The sequence below is a fragment of the Uranotaenia lowii genome, chromosome 3, assembly GCF_029784155.1.
Source record: "Uranotaenia lowii strain MFRU-FL chromosome 3, ASM2978415v1, whole genome shotgun sequence".
Taxonomy (NCBI): Eukaryota; Metazoa; Arthropoda; class Insecta; order Diptera; family Culicidae; genus Uranotaenia; species Uranotaenia lowii.
In genome coordinates, this window is record NC_073693.1 from 153,715,357 (window position 1) to 153,738,679 (window position 23,323).

General features: G+C 40.9%; 1 protein-coding gene across 1 annotated transcript; it reads right to left on the minus strand.

The window, feature by feature from the left end:
• Positions 1-212: 212 nt before the first annotated feature.
• On the minus strand, positions 213-1,621 carry LOC129757591 (zinc metalloproteinase nas-14-like). The gene is made up of 5 exons (XM_055754863.1): positions 1,527-1,621; positions 1,275-1,463; positions 887-1,207; positions 513-658; positions 213-446 (listed from the first exon to the last, which is right to left on the minus strand). The coding sequence occupies exons 1-5, from the start codon at positions 1,615-1,617 to the stop codon at positions 282-284; spliced, it is 912 nt and encodes a 303-aa protein (XP_055610838.1). The 5' UTR covers positions 1,618-1,621; the 3' UTR covers positions 213-281.
• Between the last annotated feature and the right edge of the window lie 21,702 nt (positions 1,622-23,323).

Below are 23,323 nucleotides of genomic sequence, written 5' to 3' on the forward strand. Positions count from 1 at the left end.
TCCGTCATCAGTGACCATTAACAACAACATACAACTAAGGAATTGTATCGTTATTTGAAACTTGACACTCAAAATCATTGGTTAAATTAAAAAAAAAATGATCGGTTTCTGATAATCGCTAGGTGTGATCAATTTTTAATTATTGTAACAAGTTACAAGAATATGGTGATGGATTAAAAATTGAGTTTTGAAACGGGTTAAATAAATCGACTTATTAGTTTATTACAGCATGATTATTTACATATTTTCAAAAGCGATTTTTTCAAGCCAGGAATAGACCATTATTCACCTTTCGCAAGTTTTCTGTTGGTCAAGTTGGTTTTATTTTTCATTTTCCTTTGTTTTTTACTCTTTTTCTTGGTGTCACACTTATACCGTAGTGATATCTGCTTAATATCGTTCTCCGAAAAACCGGTTTCACTTCCGAAATCTCCATCCCACGGTTTCTGTTATTTAAAACAAGGAAAATACGCTTAATGGTTATCAATCGTTGTTGCAATGTTGTGCATTACCTTATTGTTCATGACCGGATATTCTCTGCTAGCCGCTCCTGCGAACTTAGAATAATGCATTACACTACCGTAATCATATGGGATTTTGTATGTTTCAACTTCATTCGCTTCCAGCTTCTCAAAGTTCGAGTTGTAAAACTCGTCAGCTATAGAAAAAAAAAATGAATTGTTTAAAATAAAATGTTTGTCTATGACTTTTGGGATTTTTTTTAATGAATTTTTTAAGAAGTGCTTTAAAAAGCAGTTAGTAAAATATCTCAATTATAGGAAATCCGATTGTAAATGTGGTACCCGAGTGATTGTTAAAAGACTTACGATTGACTTACGAGCTTAAACATTTACCGTCTTACAAAACAAGGGAAAAGTATACGTACTTTGATATTGCGGCATTAGAGCGCTCCTGTTGATTGAAATATATTCGTCCCGATCTGGTCTAGCTTGCTCGTGAAAGTATCCAAGGGCGTGCATCATTTCGTGCACCGGGGTACCGACCGTTCTTGTACAACCGGGGGTGTTAAGGTTAATCATATTGTACTGGTTATCGGTTTGCCTGCCAATATACGACCAGCATCCAGTTCTGTTGTTAACGATCTTTATCCACAGTTGATCTTCATCCGTCTTTTCAACGAAACGGATGCACGTGTGTTTGTTGTAGAGTTCGATTGCACTGTTGATTGTACTCAATTGACTTTCGGCTGAAACATAAAGAATTTCAATACGGTTAGGAACCACTAGTTGATTACAGGAAGATGATATGCTCACTAAAACTTCCTAAAATTTGGTATGGAACTCTGCCTCCAGGCCATATTTGTTCAGCGTATTGTTCAGAAACGGAGACTCTCGATTTTGATGGAGGAACCAACATTATATCTCCTTGGTAGTAATAACCAAGCCCTAGCTCGAAAGGATACCGAGAGTCGTTCCTGTGGTCATACTTCTCCAACAGTTTTCCTGTAATATTGTAATATTTTTTAACCATATCTATATGCCATCATTAATAAAAAAAAAACTTACCAACTTCTTCACTTGGCGTGTAATAGTCACATATTACACCGTAAAGAAACTGTGTAGAAAGTGTGAGCAAAAGAATATACTTGATTGACATGATGCAGTCGAAGACTATGTCAGGATTCAGCAAGGGACAGGGCTTTATATTTGACACTGGGTAATAATAATTGCAATGATAAATTGGCGAAAAAACGGAACTTCGAATAATGATAGTTTTAAATCAGGGAACTAAGGGAGCTCTCAGGGGTAGTTGTGATACTGACAATTAGCAAATCATAATTCAATTTACGCTGAAATGAGCGTCAAACTAATAACATGTTACCCTTGTTCGTGATTGCGCTTGTACACGTTTCATTTTGTATAAATTTTCGGTAAGCTCAAATCTTTTCATGCATTTAACTGTGGCACGTGGTTGGCCAAAAGTTTAGCACAGCTTGACAACAACAGTAGGAGAATTAAGTTCCAAGTAACGTCATCCAGGGTAAGATTGATCACTTTTTTTTCAATATGTTTCGATTATTTTTGCTGTAAAGGGGAATGTGGCATTTTTCATATTAACATGCTTGCAGAAATTTGATAGACTACTCTAAATTTGATAAAAAAAACGATTTCGTCTTTGTTTGATGCTTCGGGGTAATATTGATCAGTCTCTGTTTTAACATTTTTAACGAGTTTTTTTATCATAAAGGATACAAAACACCTCCAAAATATTTACAAATGCTAGTTTATCAATTGCTAAGGCAGTTCGGAACAAACTCAAATGATATGAAATTAATCATGAAACTATACAAAATTGAACACAACACTTTCGGTGGCTCAAAGAGACTAAATTTGTAACTTTTGGTCCAGTGAATTCTGAGATGCTGAATGCTGAATTTCGGTGATTCTTGGTTTAAATTTCTTCGCGGTTAAAAAAAACATTATCACGGTCCTTAATGTGCTGAAGCCGAAAAACAATTAAAATCTAAAGATGGATAATACTGCTGCATAATAACGAAAAAAAAAATAAAATTTTGCCTTCGTTCAATCCTCTGAGCCCTAGGCACTTTTTCCCTTTAATTTTTTCTCTCAAACTTTACCCTTTGAGTGTTTCTAGCCATTTGACCTAGACTGGCTTAATCATGGAAATTGTCTTCATTTTCTTAATACCAAAAATTTATCTCAAAATGCAACTAAAACTACACCAAAACTATACATTTACTATTAAAGAAAAAAGTTTAACTCTCACATAAATCAACCTGCTACTTCTAAACGCTTTGATTTCATTAGGAAGGGTGTTGGGTTGCGAGCCTTCGAAAAATAGATAGGGTAGGTGTACCCTCCTCCGTCGTATCCCTCTTATTCGCCTTAATTCATGAATGCATGTTTTAGAGCCGAAAAATCACTTTCCACTTTAAAAGACTACTTCACATGATAAACTTACGCCTGGGAATTTATTTTCTACCACAAATTTGTCACTTTTAAAACTATTTTTTGAGATATTTGATTTTGAAATCTCGAAGTGAAATTAATTATTGGCACACTCCGCCATATTGAAAGACGAACTTAGTGATCCCCCCAACGTGTTTCTTTGTTTTAACGCTTCCTGTCAATGCATATAACAATCAAAATCAACAAATTCCACAGAAAAGTGTTGATATAAAATTAGAAAAATGAGTTCAAACTAATCTGAACTATATAAATTTGTCAATATTCGATTGAAATCGAATCGCTCGGGCCCCATAATTCGTCGTAATTTTGCGACAGGAATAGGAAACCGTTTTGCAAGAATTGGAATTAGACCGGTTCATTTTTACTAGTTTTTGCTGACCACAGTCGGACTCATAGAGAATGAACATAATTGATTTCTAAGTAATCACAACCCAATAAAGTAATTTTGAAGCTAGGGACTAGATGTGCTGGGAGATAAGCGCAAAAAGTCTTTTTATATTAATAAATTACTTAAATGTATTCAGCATTGCTTATAATGCATGGTTTTAAATGAACATAGAATTGATGGCTTTTTAAGCTAAGTGGTTGGTGTTTTACAAATTATTTACTACCAGTACCGTGCATAATTTAATAGACGTTTGAGTGCACGCAAGAATATCTCCAACTTTACACATTTCTAACGTTCAATTCCAATGACACTGTTTCTTCATAATTTTATATTTTAAGATTTGATTATTTTTGGTTCGATTATCTGATGACACTAAACCTCTCTCAAGTATTCGAAACATTAGATACATCAATTATATGAAAATTTGACTTTTTCAACTTCTTCCATTCCAACTGCAATATCTTACATACGACCAAATGCTTTGCTCTACAGAATGTTCACTGAGAGATCCTTGAAAACTAAAACTTAAACTTCTCCAGTTTTCAGAAATTCTCTAAATGGGAATCAATAATTACTCGAGGAAAAAAATCAATTCCTGGACCGATAATCTCGATTTCTATTGAATTTTGACGATGCATGGAAAATCGATGCTAAAAACTCCCGTTGAAGTTCAAAATGACAACAGAATTGAGATGAATGAATATTTTAAACTTTGAAATAAGAGTTCACGAGTCTCTGGTTTGGATCTCAATACAAGTTTGGATAAAAAAAAATCGGAAGATATGATTTTTTGTACATAAAGTCGTTCAAAATAAAACAAAACCGAACCCCTTTTTTATGCTGATTCCTACCATATAAGTTTTAAAACTTGACTCATGTTTGCTTCATATTTTATAAATTCTCAGTGAATTTTCAACAAAAGATGTTTTGTCATTTTTGACATATTACAGTTTGAATGAAAAAGTCGAAAAGTTTTATCGCTCGTAAAAAAAACTCGAATAGATGAGCTGAACCAGTCTAATGCGCATTACACGCTCCAACGTGGAGTTGCTTTGTTTCGATATCCTTCGCCAGGGTTCCCACATGTATAAGAATACACATGTTGACAAAACGCAAATGTGATTCTGCCTCTCCTCAAATGTCTTACCATTCAGTCTCATTACGTAGGAAAACATATAGTTCTATTAAAAATGTTGATGTTCTTTAAATATGGGTAGTTTCTGTGCAAATTTGTGCATTGTAATTTGTGTTAAATGTCTGTATGAATGTTATGAAATTTTATCTTACAGACAAATCCTGGATCATGGCAGCCCTGTCCGTGGGAGAGTGTGTTGGTAGAAAATACATTTGCAGGGTGGATTCAATTTGTAAGGTCTAATATTGTGCTGCCTGCAGTTGCCTTAGCCAAGCAATGGTACCTAGCTACAATAACGCTACCTTGAGATTTCTTGGCATGACCATTTTATTGCGACTTAGAGCTCATTCGAACTTTGCCGTTATTCTGCGCGGTTGATCCGTGCGAAGTAAATAATAGTATTTGCATGAACCGCAACCGCAAAATTTCAAATCTACACCTCATGAGGGAGGAATAGTTTGAGACAATTTCGGTATAATTGAAAAGAAGGTATAATATTTTGCTGCCTGCAGATGCATTAGCCAAGCAATGGTAGACCTGATTACTATAAAGCTATCCTAGTTTCATGGCTTATTGCGACTGGTTACTTGAAAGAACTTCTGCTGTTATCCTGCGCGGTTGATCTGTTCGATGTCAGCTAATGCCAATTGCATGAACCGCAACCGCAAAATTTTAAATGTATTTCTGAAGAGGGTGGAATAAATTGAGACAATTTCGCCAATTTCGGTCTCCTTGTACGACGGAATTAGGAACCTGGTACGACAATGAAGGAACTTGAATGAGGAAAATAAATCATAAATTGACTTAAAACTACATAATAGATTGATCTATTTCCTTCATAGTTTCATAAAGCAGTATTAGAAATATAGTTCTATTACTAAACATCAGTTCTAAAACAACGTGGAAGGCAATTCTATTGAAATAATGAAAACAGCTTCCTTAAGCCGTTGTCTTAGGGTCCTTTACCCTACTTCAAGATTGTAAAATTACATTTTTACTTACATTTGAAATTTTCAAAAACAAACCAAGTTTTTTCCAATTTCAAACTCATCTTATAGGTTTTTAAACGTAAAAAAAAACTTGTTTTTTGGTTGCCTCGAAGATATTCTCATCGTAAGATTTGACTTGCAATTTTTTTATATCACGACGATATGTGAAATATTTTCTCAAAAAAATAATCGATTTTACCGTGATACTAATCAAAGTTGTCCCAGATAACTATAGTTCACAGTTAATTTTTCAGTTATAAGATTTGACGCTTATTCTTCAACTTTTTGACGTAATTAGGTCGTATGGACTCTATAGAAAATGAAACCTTAAATCCATTGTAGGCTTATGATTCTTTACGAGGTACTTGGAAACGCTTAAAACCTCTAAAGAAAATTAATTCTCCTACTGTTGTTGTCAAGCTGTGCTAAATTTACGGCCAACCACCTGTCACAGTTAAGTACCTAGGTACATGAAAAGATTTGAACTCGCCGAAAATTTATCCAAAATAAAAGCGGTATATTCTAGCTCTTCAAGTGGTTGTTGCAGTACCAGATTTTCAACTCTTCGCTTCTTTGTGTTTGTGAGCATTCTAAAAAAGATTGTTTTGGCCTTCCGATTGTTGTTGATTCTAATCGTTGAACTGAAAGCGGCAATGGCAGCGGCAATGGTATTCGTTGAAAACTTCCATTTTTTATAAGAAAACCCCCTTTTTTGCCCAAATTTGGGTAATATTGGGCGTAAACAATTCTCAGTTCTTCAAAATCAGGTTTTGTTTTAATTAACGGCTCAAATCTTAATGACAAATAAGCGAAAACCTTGTCAATTTTCATTTTCATTAATTCTGAAATGATCACATTTAAACTTTTCACACGTCTAATAACCAAAACTAGAGGTGATAGAATATATCTGACAACACATAGGCACCAAAAATGCTGTGCATTTTTGTGCGTATCAACTATAAAATCTTACTTATTTCTTTTTTTTTAAATAAGAAATTGCAAATCGACGAGCAATTTTTAGCAATTTCCTATAGATACTGGTCCGATTCGCTAAACGTACGTCCAGTGTATTTTTTGGGTTTTCAGTCATTTGAACCACTTCTTCGGGAGTCTGATTAAAATTCAAAATTTATTTCTCGTTCAAATGGCATATGATTAAACTTTTTTTAAACAGCCAAAGGTTCAAATGTTTTGTGTAGCTTTATTCATTGTTTTGTCTTTGATTAAATTACCATGCAGACTAATATCTTAAAAACTAAAGGAATCTGCTTAATATTAAATGATGTACCGTGTAAGAGTACCTAGAACATATCATACGAAAACAACATTCAATCGTTTTCGAGAACCGTTTGAAAATAGACAATAGCAGCAGCATAGAAAAAAAAATTACACGTGCGACTCAATTAGGTAAATTTTCCAAGAATTTACGTTAATTGAAGCATTCCCATGATAATCGTCAGAATGAAAGTATAGACAATCGTTTTTGTTAGACTTAAAACAATAATCAAATATGTGTGACTAGTGTGACAGCTTATTACATGTTAAAGTGCTCGCATGCGACGATGCGACGATGTGGAAAATGTTAATAACTTCATTCTCTAACGATAATGCTATTCATTGCATAATTTTGAACAAATCACCCTGTAGTTCTAGAGGGATCTGAGTTATCTCAGCGGTATTGATCAGTTACAGGTATAAAAGTTAGTTGTTCACTAGCTTTTGACTTTATCGCTTACTTTGCCATGTCTATCAAGTACTTTCTTTTCTTGTGTTTCACAGAATTATTCTGGCCCGCATTTGGTGACTATTATACTCCAAGTAGAGAAGTTGGTGAGCCGATTAAAACAAAATGTGTTGTTTAGTATTGAAGGTAACCTTAGAAAAATTACAGGCAGACTTTTGAAAAAATATGACCGTAGCCATGATGCCCGATATCCCTTCGAACTGGGGCTAGGTTATTATTATCAGGGTGACATCATGTTGGCGCCTCCGTCAAATAAGCGCGTATCTGTTCCTGAACGATTTGTTTCGAGAAAATGGCCTAGAGGGAGGGTCCCTTACCAGATATTGGGACGATTTTGTAAGTTGTGTACATAAGTAGAATATTCCTCCGAAATCGAATGATTTTTCCTTAAGGGGGGGGTAGGGTCTAACACTTTCAAAAAATCGATTTTTTTATTTTTTTATTTTCTTATTGTAAAACATTCCAAGAATGTTGTGTCAAATTTTCAAGTCAATTGAAGCAAAACTGTAGAAGTTATAGGCCTTTATCTCCTCCTATCTTATACTGCAAGAAAGCAAGAGCAGAAACTTCAAACGCGTTTTTCTCGAAAGCACGTTTTTAAAGTCCGTGGACATCGTCATTTGAAAACTACTTATCCGATTCTTTTCAAATTTGGAGCATATTTTGTACATATAAAATACCAGACCCCAACGTTTTTCTTTTTTGATTTTTTTACTTTGGGGAGATTTTACAGGTGAAAAATGGCGGATTTTTAAGTGAAAAATCGTAGTTTTTACTTCAAACAGCCACAAAAATTTCATAAAAATATTTTTAAGTTAAATAAAAACGTTGGGGTCCAGAAAAACATCTATTGAAAATATTTTGCTTTGATTTTTTGACTTCAGATGATTCTGTGCTGAGATACAGTGTCCACCGCAAATCCTGTTTTCTAAAAGGCATCCTCGAAAGTGCTCCGTCACCGGCTCATTTTTCAATATTTTTCTACAAAAAAAATACTAAATGTTCTTTTAACAATGCTTTGTATAATGCAAAAAAATTGAATACATTTGTTTGAACCACAGCTCTAGAAAAAAATCGTGAAAATGGTGTTTTTTTATACCCGTTAGACCCTACCCCCCCCTTAAAACTTTGTCAAACATTATCGGTACAAATTAAGGTGCGCTTGAACTTCCCTAATTAAGGTGCAATCACAGTGAACAACGATCGGAAGAAACCCACAGCGTCTTTAGGAACACACCATGTTGCCAGTCACTACACAGTCAGTCTCAAACTAATCAAAAATATGAGAGAGTCTGAATCAAAGCAATCGAAAGATTATCTTTTATTCAACCATGGTTTAAGAAAAGTTCAGATACCGGTCTTTCAATAGAAACTTTTGGTTCAATCGAAAACGCTTACTGAAGAAGATAGTAAGTTGTTATCGAAAGACCGGTGTCTGAACTTTTTTTATACCGTCGTTGAATTAAAGCAAATCTTCCGATTGCTTTGATTCACTAGAATGATTCAACCAAGTAGGCTCACAACACATATAAGAGACAAGAGAGTCGATTTTTTTTTTAATCTTTCTAATCCTCATCGATCTGGACATATCGCTCATGAATGTTTGACCTACCTACCCACCTAAGGGACCGACGCCGATTGACCGACCCATAGGGCTGGCGATCCGGAGCCAGCATCTTCACTTGCTGCCAGCCAAGGTTCTCGTCAACTGTGCGGATTTCAGCGGCTAGACTACGCCGCCACGAGCTTCTGGGCCTGCTTCTTCTTCGATGCCCATCTGGATTCCAGTCAAGCGCCTCTCTGCAAATCTCGTTTTCATCTCTTCGCAAACGTGTGCCCAATCCATCTCCACTTACATTCCCGAATCTCGATTTCTAGCGCCTTCTGATGACACCGGCAATGAAGTTCCACGTTTGAGATCCAGTTGCCAGGCCACCAAGCGCGGATGATGTTCCGCAGGCAGCGATTCACAAAAACTTGCAATTTTCGCGTCGTAACCCCATATGTGCACCAAGTTTCGCACCCGTACAGCAATACTGATTTGACTTTTGAGTTGAAGATTCGGATTTTATTTCGCAGAGAGATCTGGCGTAAACGCCAGATGTTTCGGAGACTTGCAAACGCATATCGGGCTTTTCTGAATGTTTGACGGAAGTGCTGAATTTCGGCACGATACATTACGATTCACAGAAATTACACTTGAAAAAAAAAACTGCAAAACTGAGATTTTTGGCCCCCACATTCCACGATAAAACTCAAATTGCCCAGGTTAAAAAATCGCAAAATCATCAAAAATTTTGAAAGCAAATGATTGAAGCTTTTCCAAATGTTTTCGTGAGAGGACTACTATCGATGCTAGAATCATAGCAAGCGTCGTAGTGGAACATAGAGGATCATAAATTGCATTTCAAGGTGTGGAAAACAATTAGGGCAAATCTAGGCAGTCGGATTAGGAACGCCAAGAAATTCAATGCCAATCGTTGAACTTTCAGAAGGATTTGTCTCCGAAAAGGATCACATTGAGTTCAAGCCAGTGAACAGCCAAGCGGAACACTGAAGCAAAATTCACTAGCTAAAGGACGTAGAGCTGAACGATAAGGTATTTACGAAGAACGAAGGATTCATCCCCTTGAACGACGAACCGTTAATGAATAGCAATGTAGTGGAAAGAGAGGTGATGAGAAAGAAACGTTGTAAATGAAGTATAGTAAAGTTTTATCTTCGTAAACATAGTTTCCATAACAAAAGTTACGTAACATCAGATAAGGATAAATGGAGCTTTCTGACAACGACGCGTCTATCAAACGTGTAAAATGGCAGTAGTATATGCGAGAAGTACCCACCTTTGTAAAAGTGTATCTCATTGAATGAATAGTACCGCAAACCTGATAATATTTACTCACATCGTTTTGCCAAAACTCGAAAAAGGTCAGCATTTAGAAGCAGTATACATTGATTTCTCTAAAGTTTTTGATCAAGTGCTGCACCGATTAGCAATAGAGAAACTCCAGCACTTAACACTTTCTGATTGGATTATAAAGTGGTTTGAGTCATACCTAAGCTACCAACCACCTTACATCCGTGTTCGCCGGACTGCTGCAAAAATTAAAGCGTCAGTGTAAAACTTGAGATGATTTGGTTTTTTCTGAATAAACGCAACGAGTTTCAATTTTGTATAAAATTTGTATAGAAGAAGAAATCTTTGCATATTAAATCATCCAGGAATCTTAAAAAAGCTTGAAATTAAATTGGTCGGTAATTTTGCTTTCAACGTTGTTCTAATTCAGGACAGAATTAATCACTTCCAAAATTTTTATTGCTATATATGGCAGTAAAATAACCAATAAAAGTTATGGGAGGTGTACAAAATTGTAAATTTGAAATTTCCATACAAGGCTTGCAGCGGTCAAGTGTTCACTTCTCATTGGTTTGGCATCACTCGCCGAAGGCGGTCGCGTTTTTATCGCTGCTAGTGAAAAAAAAAAACAATTTCGTCGAAAGAGTGGTTTCAAAGTTTATTTTTGAAGTGCGACTACAATAAAACCGTGGGTGCAATATTACACCGATTGGAAAAGGATTATTCCTTACCAGCAGCCGGATACATCCGAATAAAATCTCCCGCAGCGCCGGTTGGATCTTATTGGAAGCCCGAATAATTCGGACTTTGATTGCCGTTGTCGGGGAACCAACTCATCCTGGTGACCACAATTGTTGACCATCTACGTCCTGATCAAGGCGGACAGGCAGTACGGACGGACGGACATCCGATCGAAAGAAAACCACGTGGCGGTCGGCCATTGTTGACGTTAGATATTTGGACCATCGCAGACACTGAAGGAAATCGTCGTTTTCGAATTAAGAAACAAGTTTGTAACTTCTTTTTTTTTCTCTTTTCCTACCCTATCATTTTCACTATTATATTTTGAATTTTCAGTGCTTCGTTCAAATTTTGAAAACGGAAGACACTAGTGTCTCCGTTGATAAAAATGGACGAAGGCGGGGGGTTAAACGCCTCAACCGAGGACGATGAGAATTCAACCTACGAGAATGAAGAGCATTTGGAGGATACAGATGATGCTGGTCCCTCAAATGCGATCCATTCTCAGGTGGGTGGTAATTCTTCATCGCCCTCGGTTAAGAGTGGAACAACCCGGCTCCGAAAATACACAGAGGGCTCATCTCTCACTGGACCTTGGGTGGTTTTCATCCGGCCCAAAGTAAATGGTAAGCAACTAAATGTGGTACAGATCACCAAAGATCTGGCGAGGTGGCCCTCTGTATCTAGTATTACTAAAGTACGTCCGAACAAGCTGCGCGTTGTTGTGGCTGACCGGAAAGCCGCAAATGAAATTGTAGCCAGCAATTTCATTAACCTTGAGTACCGTGTTTACATCCCCTCTCGAGACGTAGAGATCGAGGGCGTGATCACAGAGATGAGTCTCAAGGAGGAGTACATTAAATCCAACGGCGTTGGTAAGTTCAAGAGCCTTGATTCGACTTCGGTTGAAATCTTGGATTGTCGCCAACTCAGAACTACCACCGTCGTTAATGGAGATAAAAGGTACACTCCTTCAGCCTCATTTCGTGTTACCTTCGCAGGTACCGCCTATGAAATACGGACTTTCTCGAATAATAAAACACGCGTACTTTTATGAGCGATTATAAGTCGGACCTTTATTAGTGCACGTCAGTTGTGAACTGCTCTATCTTCACTTACACTCTTAACCTGTTGTATCCTACTTTGGGTAGTCCTTACCCAAAGCTCACGCTTAGGACATCACATCCCCCCTTTTCTTAAAAGTCAGATACTTCAGCCACGTAGTCCTTTAGGTAACCTGGTTTCTGCAGTGCTCGTGTTGGTCGTTGTTCTCTCGTTGGTTGGGGTTCAAATGAAGATGTTTCTTGGTTGATTGTCTGGTCTGTTTGTCCGGAATCCTGAGACATCGGTTTTAAGTGAGCAACATTCCGATGATAAACTTTCCCCGTTTCTTCGGATTGCAGCTCCACGTCTGTATTCGTACGGCTTAAAATCTTGAGTTTTTCAGGATGGAAGTTACTGGACAATTTATGATCCTTCTGCATACGTTTTGCAACTACCACGTCTCCCTCTTTCAAAGCTGACGGTTTGGCTCCCCTTCGGATATCAACGGTTTCAGCAACTTGCAGTTTTCGTTCCCAATCGCGGTCTCTGATACTTTCATCTGTTATCTTTGGATCCGTGTATATAGTTGGAAGCTTATCCCGCAAGACTCTCCCAAACATCAAGGCAGAAGGAGCGGTCCCAGTGATTGAGTGAGGCGTTGAGTTATACATAAGCAGAAAGTTTCTAAGTTCCCATTTCCAATCAGCTTTAACAATTTCTTGACAAATCTTCAAACGTTTTAATATACTTCTGTTAAACCTCTCTACTTCCCCATTTGCTTGGGGCCAATAGGGTGTTGTTTTCTGATGTGATATGCCATATTCTTTGCAGAATGTTGCCAAAACTTCGCTTACGAACTGCGGCCCTTGATCCGTACGCAATGTTTCAGGTATTCCAAATCGACTGAACGTTTCGAATAAAGCCTTTATCGTTAAATCAGCTGTTATTTGTTTCATAACTACCACTTCGGCGAATCGGCTGTAGTAATCTATCATGACGAGTAAGTTGTGACCACTTGGAAGAGGACCTAAAAAATCTACTGCTACTGCTGCCCAAGGCCTAGATGGCATTTTTGATCTTCTCATAGGTTCTGGAGGTCCTGATGAGGATACCAACGTGCATGGATGGCATTTTTTCACAAAACTTTCTATTTGATCATCCATTTTAGGCCACCACACTTTCTGTCGCAGTCTCCTTTTCATTAAACAAATTCCTGGGTGACCATCATGTGCACACGCTAGTATCTGTTGCTGAAGCTTCGATGGTATAACCAAACGATCGCCTCGCATTATTGCGCCTTGGGAGGAATGAATTTCTGATTTAAATGGTTTAAAATGCTTTACGTTGTCAGTCCATGTTTCCGAGTTCAAATTTTTCAAAAGTTCCTGAAGCAGCTCATCTTCTCCTGTGGCTTGTACAACATCTTCTAAACTAATAGCATGAGGGACGGCATGTGTTGCTAATTGGTGTACGTAAAGTTCGGCTTTGGTATCGAAAGGTTCTGCTTTTGTTGACGAAAGACGCGATAAAGCATCTGCGAGGTTCGTCGCACCCGGTTCATAGATGACCTCATAGTCGAAAGATTGGATACGCAGCACCCAGCGTTCAATACGGGGACAAGGACGTGAGCGTGGACTAAATAAAAATTTCAATGCTTTGCAGTCTGAGATGAGCTGAAACCGTTTTCCTAATAAATAAAGTTTGAACTTCTCCACTGCCCAAACTAGTGCCAGAGCTTCTCTTTCTGTTTGAAAGTATTTTTGCTCTAGCTCCGTTAGCGATTTACTAGCAAAAGCAATTATTTTTGTTTCTCCGTGCAAGTTCTCTTGAAATAGTATGGCTCCTAAACCCGTAGGGCTTGCGTCCGCTACAAGTTTTGTTTTGTCATCTCGGTTGAAAAATGCCAAATATCCAACATTTGAAGCCACAGTTTTGATATTTTCAAAAGCATCACTTTGTTCTTGGCCCCATGAAAAAGTATGTCCTTTAGTCAATAATCTCCTAAGTGGTTCGGTTTTCGTAGCCAAGTGAGGAACGAAACGACTTATGTACGTAACCAGCCCCAGAAAGCTGCGAAGCTCAGAAACATTTTTGGGCTGTCTGAAGCATTGAATTGATTTCATTCTATGCTCCGTTGGACGGACGCCTTCTGTGTTAAGTACGTGTCCCAAGAATTCTAGCTCATCAACCCCGTACATACACTTTTGATGGTTCAGCAACACACCGTATTCCTTCAACCGAACTAATAATTCCTTCAAACGGACATCATGTTCTTGTTTGGAAGCTCCGAAAACAACAATGTCGTCGAGATATATTAGAAGCCCTTTTAGTCCCGCCAAAACCGTTTCCATAGTTTTTTGAAAAAGCTCGGGCGCACAACTCACCCCAAACATGAGCCTTCGATATCTGGTGTAAAGTAAAACATGAGGTTATCAATTAACAGTTTTATTTGTTTATTTTACCAGGGAATTGCATCAAACAAGATATGTTTATAAGTAATTAGAAAAGTTCAGAGAATAGCAAAGAAAGAATTTACCTGTAAAGCCCATTTTTGGTTATAAACGTGGTTATTGGACGAGACTTCTCTGATATTTCCAATTGATGGTAGGCGTCTTTGATGTCTACCTTTGAGAACAGCTTTGCACCATTTACCGAACCTAGAAGTTCATCCACCGTTGGCAAAGGATGAGTTTCTCGCATCACAGCTTGGTTTGCACGCCGCATATCAATGCACAAGCGAACATCCCCAGAATCTTTTAGAATTGGGACCATTGGTGATACCCATGGTGATGGACCTTTCACACGTTCGATAATTCCTTGAGCAAGTAAGACGCGTAACTTTTCTTCTACTTTATCGTCTAGGGCATACGGAGCTCGACGATATGCTTGCTGCACCGGTTGTACAGATTCATTAATCGGAATCTCTACGATAACGCCTTTAAATTTGGGAAATTCTTTTTGCGGTTCTTGCGAGACACTCGCTATGTCAAAACCAACCTTTAACACCTTTAACAATTTAGCCGTTTCATCGCCGAGAAGACACTTCTGACCATGCTTTACAACATAGAACTTTGCTTCAGCTTGATTTTCTCCAGCTTTGATGATTGCTTCGAAACTGCCGGTTATCTCCAGAGGACATTCAGATGCATAGCCTTTAAAAACCCTATCTTGCTTTGTGGTCATTCCCCAGACTTGAACATTACGTTTTTTCATCTGACTCCAAACTGATTCTGTTACTATATTAGCAGCCGCCCCGGAGTCTATAATCATAGGAATATCTACCCCTCCCACGACAAATGAAAACGTATTTTCTCCCATTGCGTAAAAAAGATAGTCACTGTTTTGCTCGTTGACTTCCTCATCAATAGCCCTGATTCGTTTTGGTTGCTGCTGAAAAGGGCGTTCTTCATTGTTGGGGCGCTTACTACACTGACGAGTATAATGGCCTTGCCCCGAACATCTTCTGCAGGTAGCATTAAGTGCTGGACAACCTATAAAGCCTTTCACATGACCACGCCATCCACAACCAAAACAGACTGGTACTGATCCCGATGCCCTAGGAGCAGTTATATTTCGTCGATACTCATTCGGATGACTAAAGCCTACGCGCGTCTTATAATCATTTCGAAATCTAAAAAGGTTGCGAATGGATTAAAAATTAAAAACAACTGCAATGAAAACAAAGTAATGAAATTTCTGAACCTTGGATTTTGGAATCGAGGATTTCTATCTATTGTCTTCGTATTCCATTTGTCAACTTTGTTAACATCACCAGTTATCGGGGCTCGAAACTCTTTGCTTCTACGTTCACCTTCCTCCATGCTGATGCCAAGTGATTCCACTTCCGCCAGAGACATATCTTTTTTAAGCAATTTCTCCTTAAGCTTCTGTGATGAACAAGTTTCAGCGATTTGGTCCAAAATCATTTCTTCTGGCTCTAGGTATTCACAGCGCTTAACTTGTGTTCTCAACCGTAAGACAAAATCAGCGAATCTCTCAGATTGTTTCTGAGCAATTTTCCGAAACAAATGACGTTCGTATCTTCGGCGGCGAAATGGTTCAAAGTGTGCATCTAACTTGGAAATTGCTAAATCGTAGAATGGTGGATCCTTGAGAACATAGGAGACATTTTCGATACCAGGTAAATTATCATAAATATCGCGAAGGTCCGATCCACCCAGATACAATAGTTTTGATCTCCTGTCATGCTGAGAATTAATTTTCTCGGACTCGAAATAAGCTTCTAGATCTCTTTTCCATTTACTCCATGCTAACGGCAGTTGAGCAGACTCAATAGTCGTAACGAACGGCTTAATGCGACTATCACTTCCCGCCCTAAAATTTAAAACAACAAAATAGGTACTTTTTCCCCAATAAAATTTAATCGAATCATATGGGCATCATTCGTCAGGCATTTATTTTTTTTTTTTACAAAAATTTAAGCTGTTACTGAGGGGGTGTATTTTTTTTTCGGAACATAATCGGAAGTACCTATCTCTGGTTTGAATCATTGAAGCAGCGTTAAGACTAATAGTGGATCCCCACCTTTGTTCCTCTCTTTGGGCGATCCCGCGTTTCAACATATTTATTTCAGTTTTTCTCTTTAAACACTGTTGACGAACCCGTCTAGGATTTTTTTTACCTTTTCTCTTTAGTAACAGCAATGCTATTTCTTGTTAAAAATCCAGCGAACCCGCTGTCCACGCAAATAGCGATCCCGCTAATGAGAAACATTCATGAACACTTACCAAGCGATCCCGCTTCCATTTGATTTTTTTTCCTCATCTAGTTAGACATGACTACGAACCCGTAGTTTGTAAGCAACACATAAGTTAGGCGACCCCGCGCTAATTACAACTTATGCTTTTTCCTTATCCGGTTCTATTCAGCCATTAACTATAAAATTTTACACTGTTTTATTTTTTTGCGGAATACAAATAATTGATAAGAGAAAAAAACCAAATTGAATGGCTCACGAAAATTTAAAACAAATAAAAAGGAACCGGCATTAACACATTTTTTCTTTTAATTTCGGTGCACTTGTTATTATACTTTCTCATTTCAATACTAAGACGATCCCGTCTTGGTGATCCCACCATGCAATGACCTCGATTCCGAGTGACAAACAATCTCATAGACGATCCCGTCTGGGTGATTTCACCATACAAACACGAATCCTTTTTCTTCACTCAACACGACGACAAAAGTTTTTTTTTTGTGATCTCACCTTTTACATCATGATTCTCAGCTAAGGTGTGGGAAAGAAATAAAAATAACCAACATATGTTCTGGTAGTGTGTGTATTGTTAAGCCCGTAGAGCTGAATTCCACGGGTGAGAACGAACGGAACGTAGCCTGCTTTCCTTAATAAGTAAAAAAAAGGTACTCACCAGTTCAGATGTTCATACCACCTTTATTGTGAGCACACTCACACCAGTAATCAAGTTGCTCTCCTTGTGTCAACTTTCCTTCCCCCAATCCAATCGTGTAACACCCACAATATTAGCAGTTTAAACCATTCATCCGTTTTTTCTCATCATCCTCCCTTTCCCCTTACACAGAGAACTTCTTATAATTTTACCCTTCACTAGTGATCTAACCTTTCCACCCACACACCTTCAGAGAAAAAAAAAAAACTTCTCACCACTAACTTCCCTCTCTCACTTTTTCTCACACTTGTTAGAGGAATTTTTCATGCCACGTTTTTCTGGTGGCGTAGCGCTGACGAATAATGCCCGTTTTAAAATAAAAAACCCAAATATTTTCGGACCGGTTTCATCAAATTTGGTCAAGCTCGATAATCACTTACATTTTCCTGCGTCGCCACTATGAAATACGGACTTTCTCGAATAATAAAACACGCGTACTTTTATGAGCGATTATAAGTCGGACCTTTATTAGTGCACGTCAGTTGTGAACTGCTCTATCTTCACTTACACTCTTAACCTGTTGTATCCTACTTTGGGTAGTCCTTACCCAAAGCTCACGCTTAGGACATCACACCGCCCTCCCTAACTACGTCTTGATTGACGGAGTTTTGAGGCTTCCTGTGCGGCTCTTTGTGCCTCGACCGATGCAATGTAAAAATTGCATAAAATTGGGACACACAGCGTCCCACTGCTACAACAAGACGCGTTGTCCCAACTGTGGGGAGACTCATGGGGAAGGAGCGTGCTCAGCAATAGAGCAGAAATGTGTCTATTGCGGGGGCTCACCCCATGATATCTCCCTGTGCGAGGCATTCAAGAGCCGCTGGGATAAACAAAGGCGCTCTTTGAAGGAACGGTCAAAACGTTCCTATGCCGCAATTTTAAAGAGCGCGGCGCCTCCGACCCAACCCCAATGCAGTAACATCTTCTCAGTGCTGTCAGTTGACAGTGAAGACACTGATTCCACTGATCAGGATAGACCAGTTATCTTCGTTGGAAACTCCCGGAAACGGGCAAAACCTGCTCCTAAAACCCCCAAAGTTCCGGAAAAAATACCCTCAGTTAGCTCTACAATAAATAATAGACAAAAACCATCAAGTTCGAGAAATGCCAAAACAGGCCCTCCTGGATTCCCCATGAAATTTGTACCCCAGAGTAAACCAGAAGTGGCAGGATCTTCGAAGTCTCCAATATCCAACGTAGTTTCGGGAGAACCAACCTCCCAAGCGGGAATTTTCAAGCTAACTGATATAGTAAATGGAATATTATCGTTTTTCAACGTATCTGAATCCATAAGAGACATTGTTTTCGCAATGCTCCCCTTGGCAAAGACATTTTTGAAGCAATTGATGCAAACCTGGCCCCTTCTTTCAGTGTTTATCTCTCTCGATGGCTAATTTACGCCGAGAGGTCGGAGATATCACTGTTCTACAGTGGAATTGTCGTAGTCTAATTCCGAAAATGGATCCGTTCAAACATCTTCTTCATGAAATAAATTGTGACATTTTTGCGTTGTCCGAAACTTGGCTTTCTTCTCAATCGAACATTTCATTCCACGATTTTAATGTTATCCGTCTGGATCGTTACGATTCTTATGGAGGGGTGCTTTTGGGGATCAATAAGCGCCACTCCTTTTACAGAATCCACCTTCCATTATCAGGCGGAATTGAAGCTGTTGCGTGTCATACAACTATAAGAGGTAAGGACTTATGTGTTGTCAGTTTGTACTGGCCTCAGAGAGTTGCAGTGGATCGAAATCACCTAGAGGACCTGTGCTCAGTGCTCCCTGAGCCAAGGTTAATCCTGGGCGATTTCAATTCGCATGGAACTGTCTGGGGAGAACAAATTGACGATAGTCGTTCTACTCTTATCTATGACATTTGTGATAGTTTCAATTTAACAGTTTTGAACACGGGAGAAAAAACACGAATACCTAAACCACCTGCAAGACACAGTGCAATTGACCTCTCACTCTGCTCAAATTCACTATCATTGGATTGCCAGTGGAAGGTAATCCCTGATCCCAATGGTAGTGATCATTTGCCTATCAAAATTACAATCACCAATGGGGTCAGCTCTTCAAACACAATAAATATGACATATGACCTTACAAGACACATCGACTGGAAAAAGTACACGGACGAAATAACATCAGCTATCGGTTCTACGAATGTTTTACCTCCTACCGAGGAGTACCACTTTCTTTCACGATTAATACATGAAAGTGCACTTCGTGCTCAAACAAAACCCATCCCAGACTCATCAGTTCCTCGAAGGCCTCCAAACCCATGGTGGGACCAGCAGTGTTCCAAGCTTTATAAGGACAAATCAAAAGCATTCAAAGATTTTCGGAAATATGGATCTCTCGCCCTTTTTGAAGTATATGTTTCCCTTGAAAATAAGTTTAAAAAATTGATCAAGGGGAAGAAAAAGGCGTACTGGAGGAATTTTGTGGGTGGCTTATCACGAGAAACATCCTTGAGTACCTTGTGGAGAGTGGCACGCAGCATGCGTAATCGATCATCTACGAATGAAAGTGAGGAATATTCACATAGATGGATATTTAACTTCGCACGGAAAGTCTGTCCAGACTCTACGCCTGTACAAAAAATAATACGGGATGTGCCTCCAGATAGGTGTGGTATGGATTCCAGCTTTTCGATGGTCGAATTCTCACTTGCCCTCCTCTCTTGCAACAATTCAGCTCCGGGTATTGATAAAATCAAATTTAACTTGTTGAAAAACCTTCCGGACGCTGCCAAATTTCGCTTGTTAAATTTATTTAATCAATTCTTGGAGCATAACATTGTTCCCCAAGAGTGGAGACAAGTGAGAGTTATCGCTATCCAAAAGCCCGGAAAACCAGCGTCCGATGCGAATTCGTACCGTCCAATAGCGATGTTGTCTTGTATACGCAAATTGATGGAGAAAATGATTTTGTTTCGTTTGGATAAATGGGTTGAAACAAATGGTCTCCTTTCAGATACTCAATTTGGGTTTCGAAGGGGCAGAGGGACAAACGATTGTCTTGCTTTGCTGTCGTCAGAGATACAAATGGCGTACGCAAAACGTGAGCAAATGGCTTCAGTGTTTCTGGACATAAAGGGAGCTTTTGATGCAGTTTCAATAGAGGTGTTGTCAGACAAGTTGCACTCCCGGGGTCTGCCTCCTCTCTTGAACAACATCTTATACAGCTTGCTTTGTGAGAAACATCTGAACTTTGCTCACGGAGATATTGCAATTAGAAGAACCTCTTACATGGGCCTCCCGCAGGGTTCATGTTTAAGTCCACTTTTGTACAACTTTTACGTAAGTGACATCGACAGTTGTCTCTCTGAAGGCTGCACTCTAAGACAACTTGCAGATGACGGCGTGGTGTCTGTCACAGGATCTTCCGAGTCTCATCTGCACAGACCTTTACAAGATACTTTAGACAGATTGTCTGTGGCTCTGCGAAGTAGTTCCAGCTCTGCGAAGTAGTTCCACCTCCTCGTGGTGCAGAGTGGAAACGTGTCTGCTTTATGCAGATGTACGGCCGAGAGAACTACAACCCCACCCCCCCTTATGAAGACCCACGCAACGACCACGGAAATCGAAAATGGAAAAACTATCGGAAACCGACTCCATTTGGTGAAGGTGTTATGCTGAACCGTGCCGACGTACCTGGAAGGCTGGCGGGTCGCTAAATCACGCCAGTCTCTAACGGTAGCCTGTGGGGCACCGGGACACACCCCACAGTATCCCAGTCCTTACTGCGCTAAGCAGGTCACTGGCGCAGTGGACCGTATACTTACCTCGCGACTCGTGGGATCAACATGACAACAAATAATAACAATCGAAACAACAGAACGCGGATGGATGTGAATGAGGCGGAGAGGGACACCTGTCCCAATCCGTTTGGTAGAAGCGGGCTAAGGCGCTCGCCGGTTAGGCAACCCGCCGAGCCGGTGAGGACGCCAGTCGAAAGTGGTGAGGGCGGTGACCCCCTTGCAGAGGTTCAGCAGGCAGTCGAGGAACTCCTAAGCTCTCCGGAGCTTCAGGACCCTGAGACCCCTGCTGAACTGGCCGTAGCGATGGCCGGGATGGAAGACCTCGTGGACTGCGTTAGGAAAAAATCTAACATCCACAAAGAGGTGCGAGAGAAGCTCGCAAATGTGATGGCCCTGTTTGTGAAAGCAAACAGGGCGGTGGTGAGCTTGCTCACAGCTCCGGAATGCCGGACGAGGGCACGCGAAGACGCTGCGACTCCCCTTCGGGCAGATACAACCCGCCCGAAGAAGGTCAGCGTCTGTGTACAAACGGATGGCAATACAGAGGTAGCCGGAAACGGCAAGAGGAAAAGGGGGTCACCAGGCGAGACGAGGCCAGGAGCCCCAAAAAAGCGGGCCCGGGATCCTACGGTCCGGCAGGATCCGGGCGATGATAATGAGAGTGTTGGAGACGCGGGCGGCCAAGTTCCTGATGCGCCAACAGGGTGGCAGACAGTTGGGCGTAAGAGGAAAAGGACCACCAAGGCCAAACCCAAACCCAAGCCCAAGCCCAAACGGGTCAGGGACAAGGGGGAGGCTTTGGTGGTAAAGGCCCCCGAAGGCACCTACGCTGACGTCCTCCGTCAAATGAGGACGAGCGATAGGCTGGTGGGCCTTGGAGGGGATGTGAGGAGAATCCGTCGAACTCGTTCCGGCGAGATGATCCTCGAGCTCCGACGTGGCTCCCAGATTAAGAGCTCGGAATACAGCGCCCTCACGCAAGAGATTGTGGGGGGTGCTGCAGAAATCCGTGCCCTCAGCACCACGGTTACCGTCAGGGTGAAAAACCTTGACGAGATAGCCACGGATGTTGAGGTGCAGAACGCGCTGAGGGATCTCTGTAATATCGGGACTGACCAGATCTCGGTCAGGATGCGCGACGGCCCTCCCAAATCCGGGACACAGGTGGCCTTTGTGAAGCTTCCGGTTGCAGCAGCAAACGCCGCACTCAAGTGTGGGCGGCTAAAGGTGGGTTGGTCTATCTGCCAGATAGCCATCCCCCAGCAGCCGGAAAGATGCTTCAGATGTGTGGAATATGGGCACAAATCTTTTGCGTGCAAGGGCGCTGACAGAAGCGGGTTATGTTGGCGGTGTGGCGAAGCTGGCCATCAGGCGGCTAGCTGCACCAAAGACGCGAAGTGTCTCCACTGCGGTGGAGGACACAGGGCTGGCAACCCTAGGTGCCCCGCCTTTCAAAAGGCGTCGGCTGCACCTTCGCGGGGATAGAAGCGGTTCAGCTCAACCTCAACCACTGCCAATCAGCACACCAGCTGTTGCGGCAGTTGGCATTTGAGGAAAAGTTGGACCTGGCGTTAGTGGCAGACCCGTATCGCAGGACCACGGATGGCAGCAATTGGGTAACCGATAGAGCCAAACTGGCCGCGATATGGGTTACAGGAAGATACCCCATACAAGAGGTGGTTTCCGCTGGTGAGGAAGGCTTCGTTATAGCCAAGGTCAACGGGATCTTCGTCTGTAGCTGCTACGCCCCCCCGCGGTGGTCTCTGGAGAGATTCGGCGTCATGATGGACAGAATCGTCGAAGGTCTCACGGGTCGGAGCCCCGTGGTCATAGGCGGGGACTTCAACGCGTGGGCCGTAGAATGGGGTAGTCGCCTTACAAACCCCAGGGGACAGCTTCTGCTGGAAGCCCTGGCGAGGCTGGACGTTGACCTGGGGAATGTAGGCAACACGAGGACCTACCACAGGAATGGGAGCGAGTCCATCATCGACGTCACCTTCAGCAGTCCGGGCTGGACGAGCGACTGGAGGGTAAGCGACGTGTTCACCGATAGCGATCACTTCGCGATCCGTTATCGTGTGGGCACAAGTTCGCGGGCAGGTAGAAGAGGTACGACAACAGGAGCACGTCTCTGGAAGACAACACAATTCGACCGGAACGTCTTTGTCGAGGTGTTAAACTGGGAGCGGACCTTGGAAAACCTGTCCGCGGAAAATCTAACGAGGGTACTCGCACGTGCATGCGACGCTGCGATGACGAGAAGGGCGAAGCGGAA

Bases quoted from the DNA above. Each gene is read 5' to 3' on its own strand.
- LOC129757591 (XM_055754863.1), bottom strand. From the start codon at position 1,617: ATGTCAATCAAGTATATTCTTTTGCTCACACTTTCTACACAGTTTCTT. The intron at 1,464-1,526 runs GTAAGTTTTTTT...ACAATATTACAG, and splicing joins CACGCCAAGTGAAGAAGTTG to GAAAACTGTTGGAGAAGTAT. The intron at 447-512 runs GTAATGCACAAC...TTTAAATAACAG, and splicing joins ATCCGGTCATGAACAATAAG to AAACCGTGGGATGGAGATTT.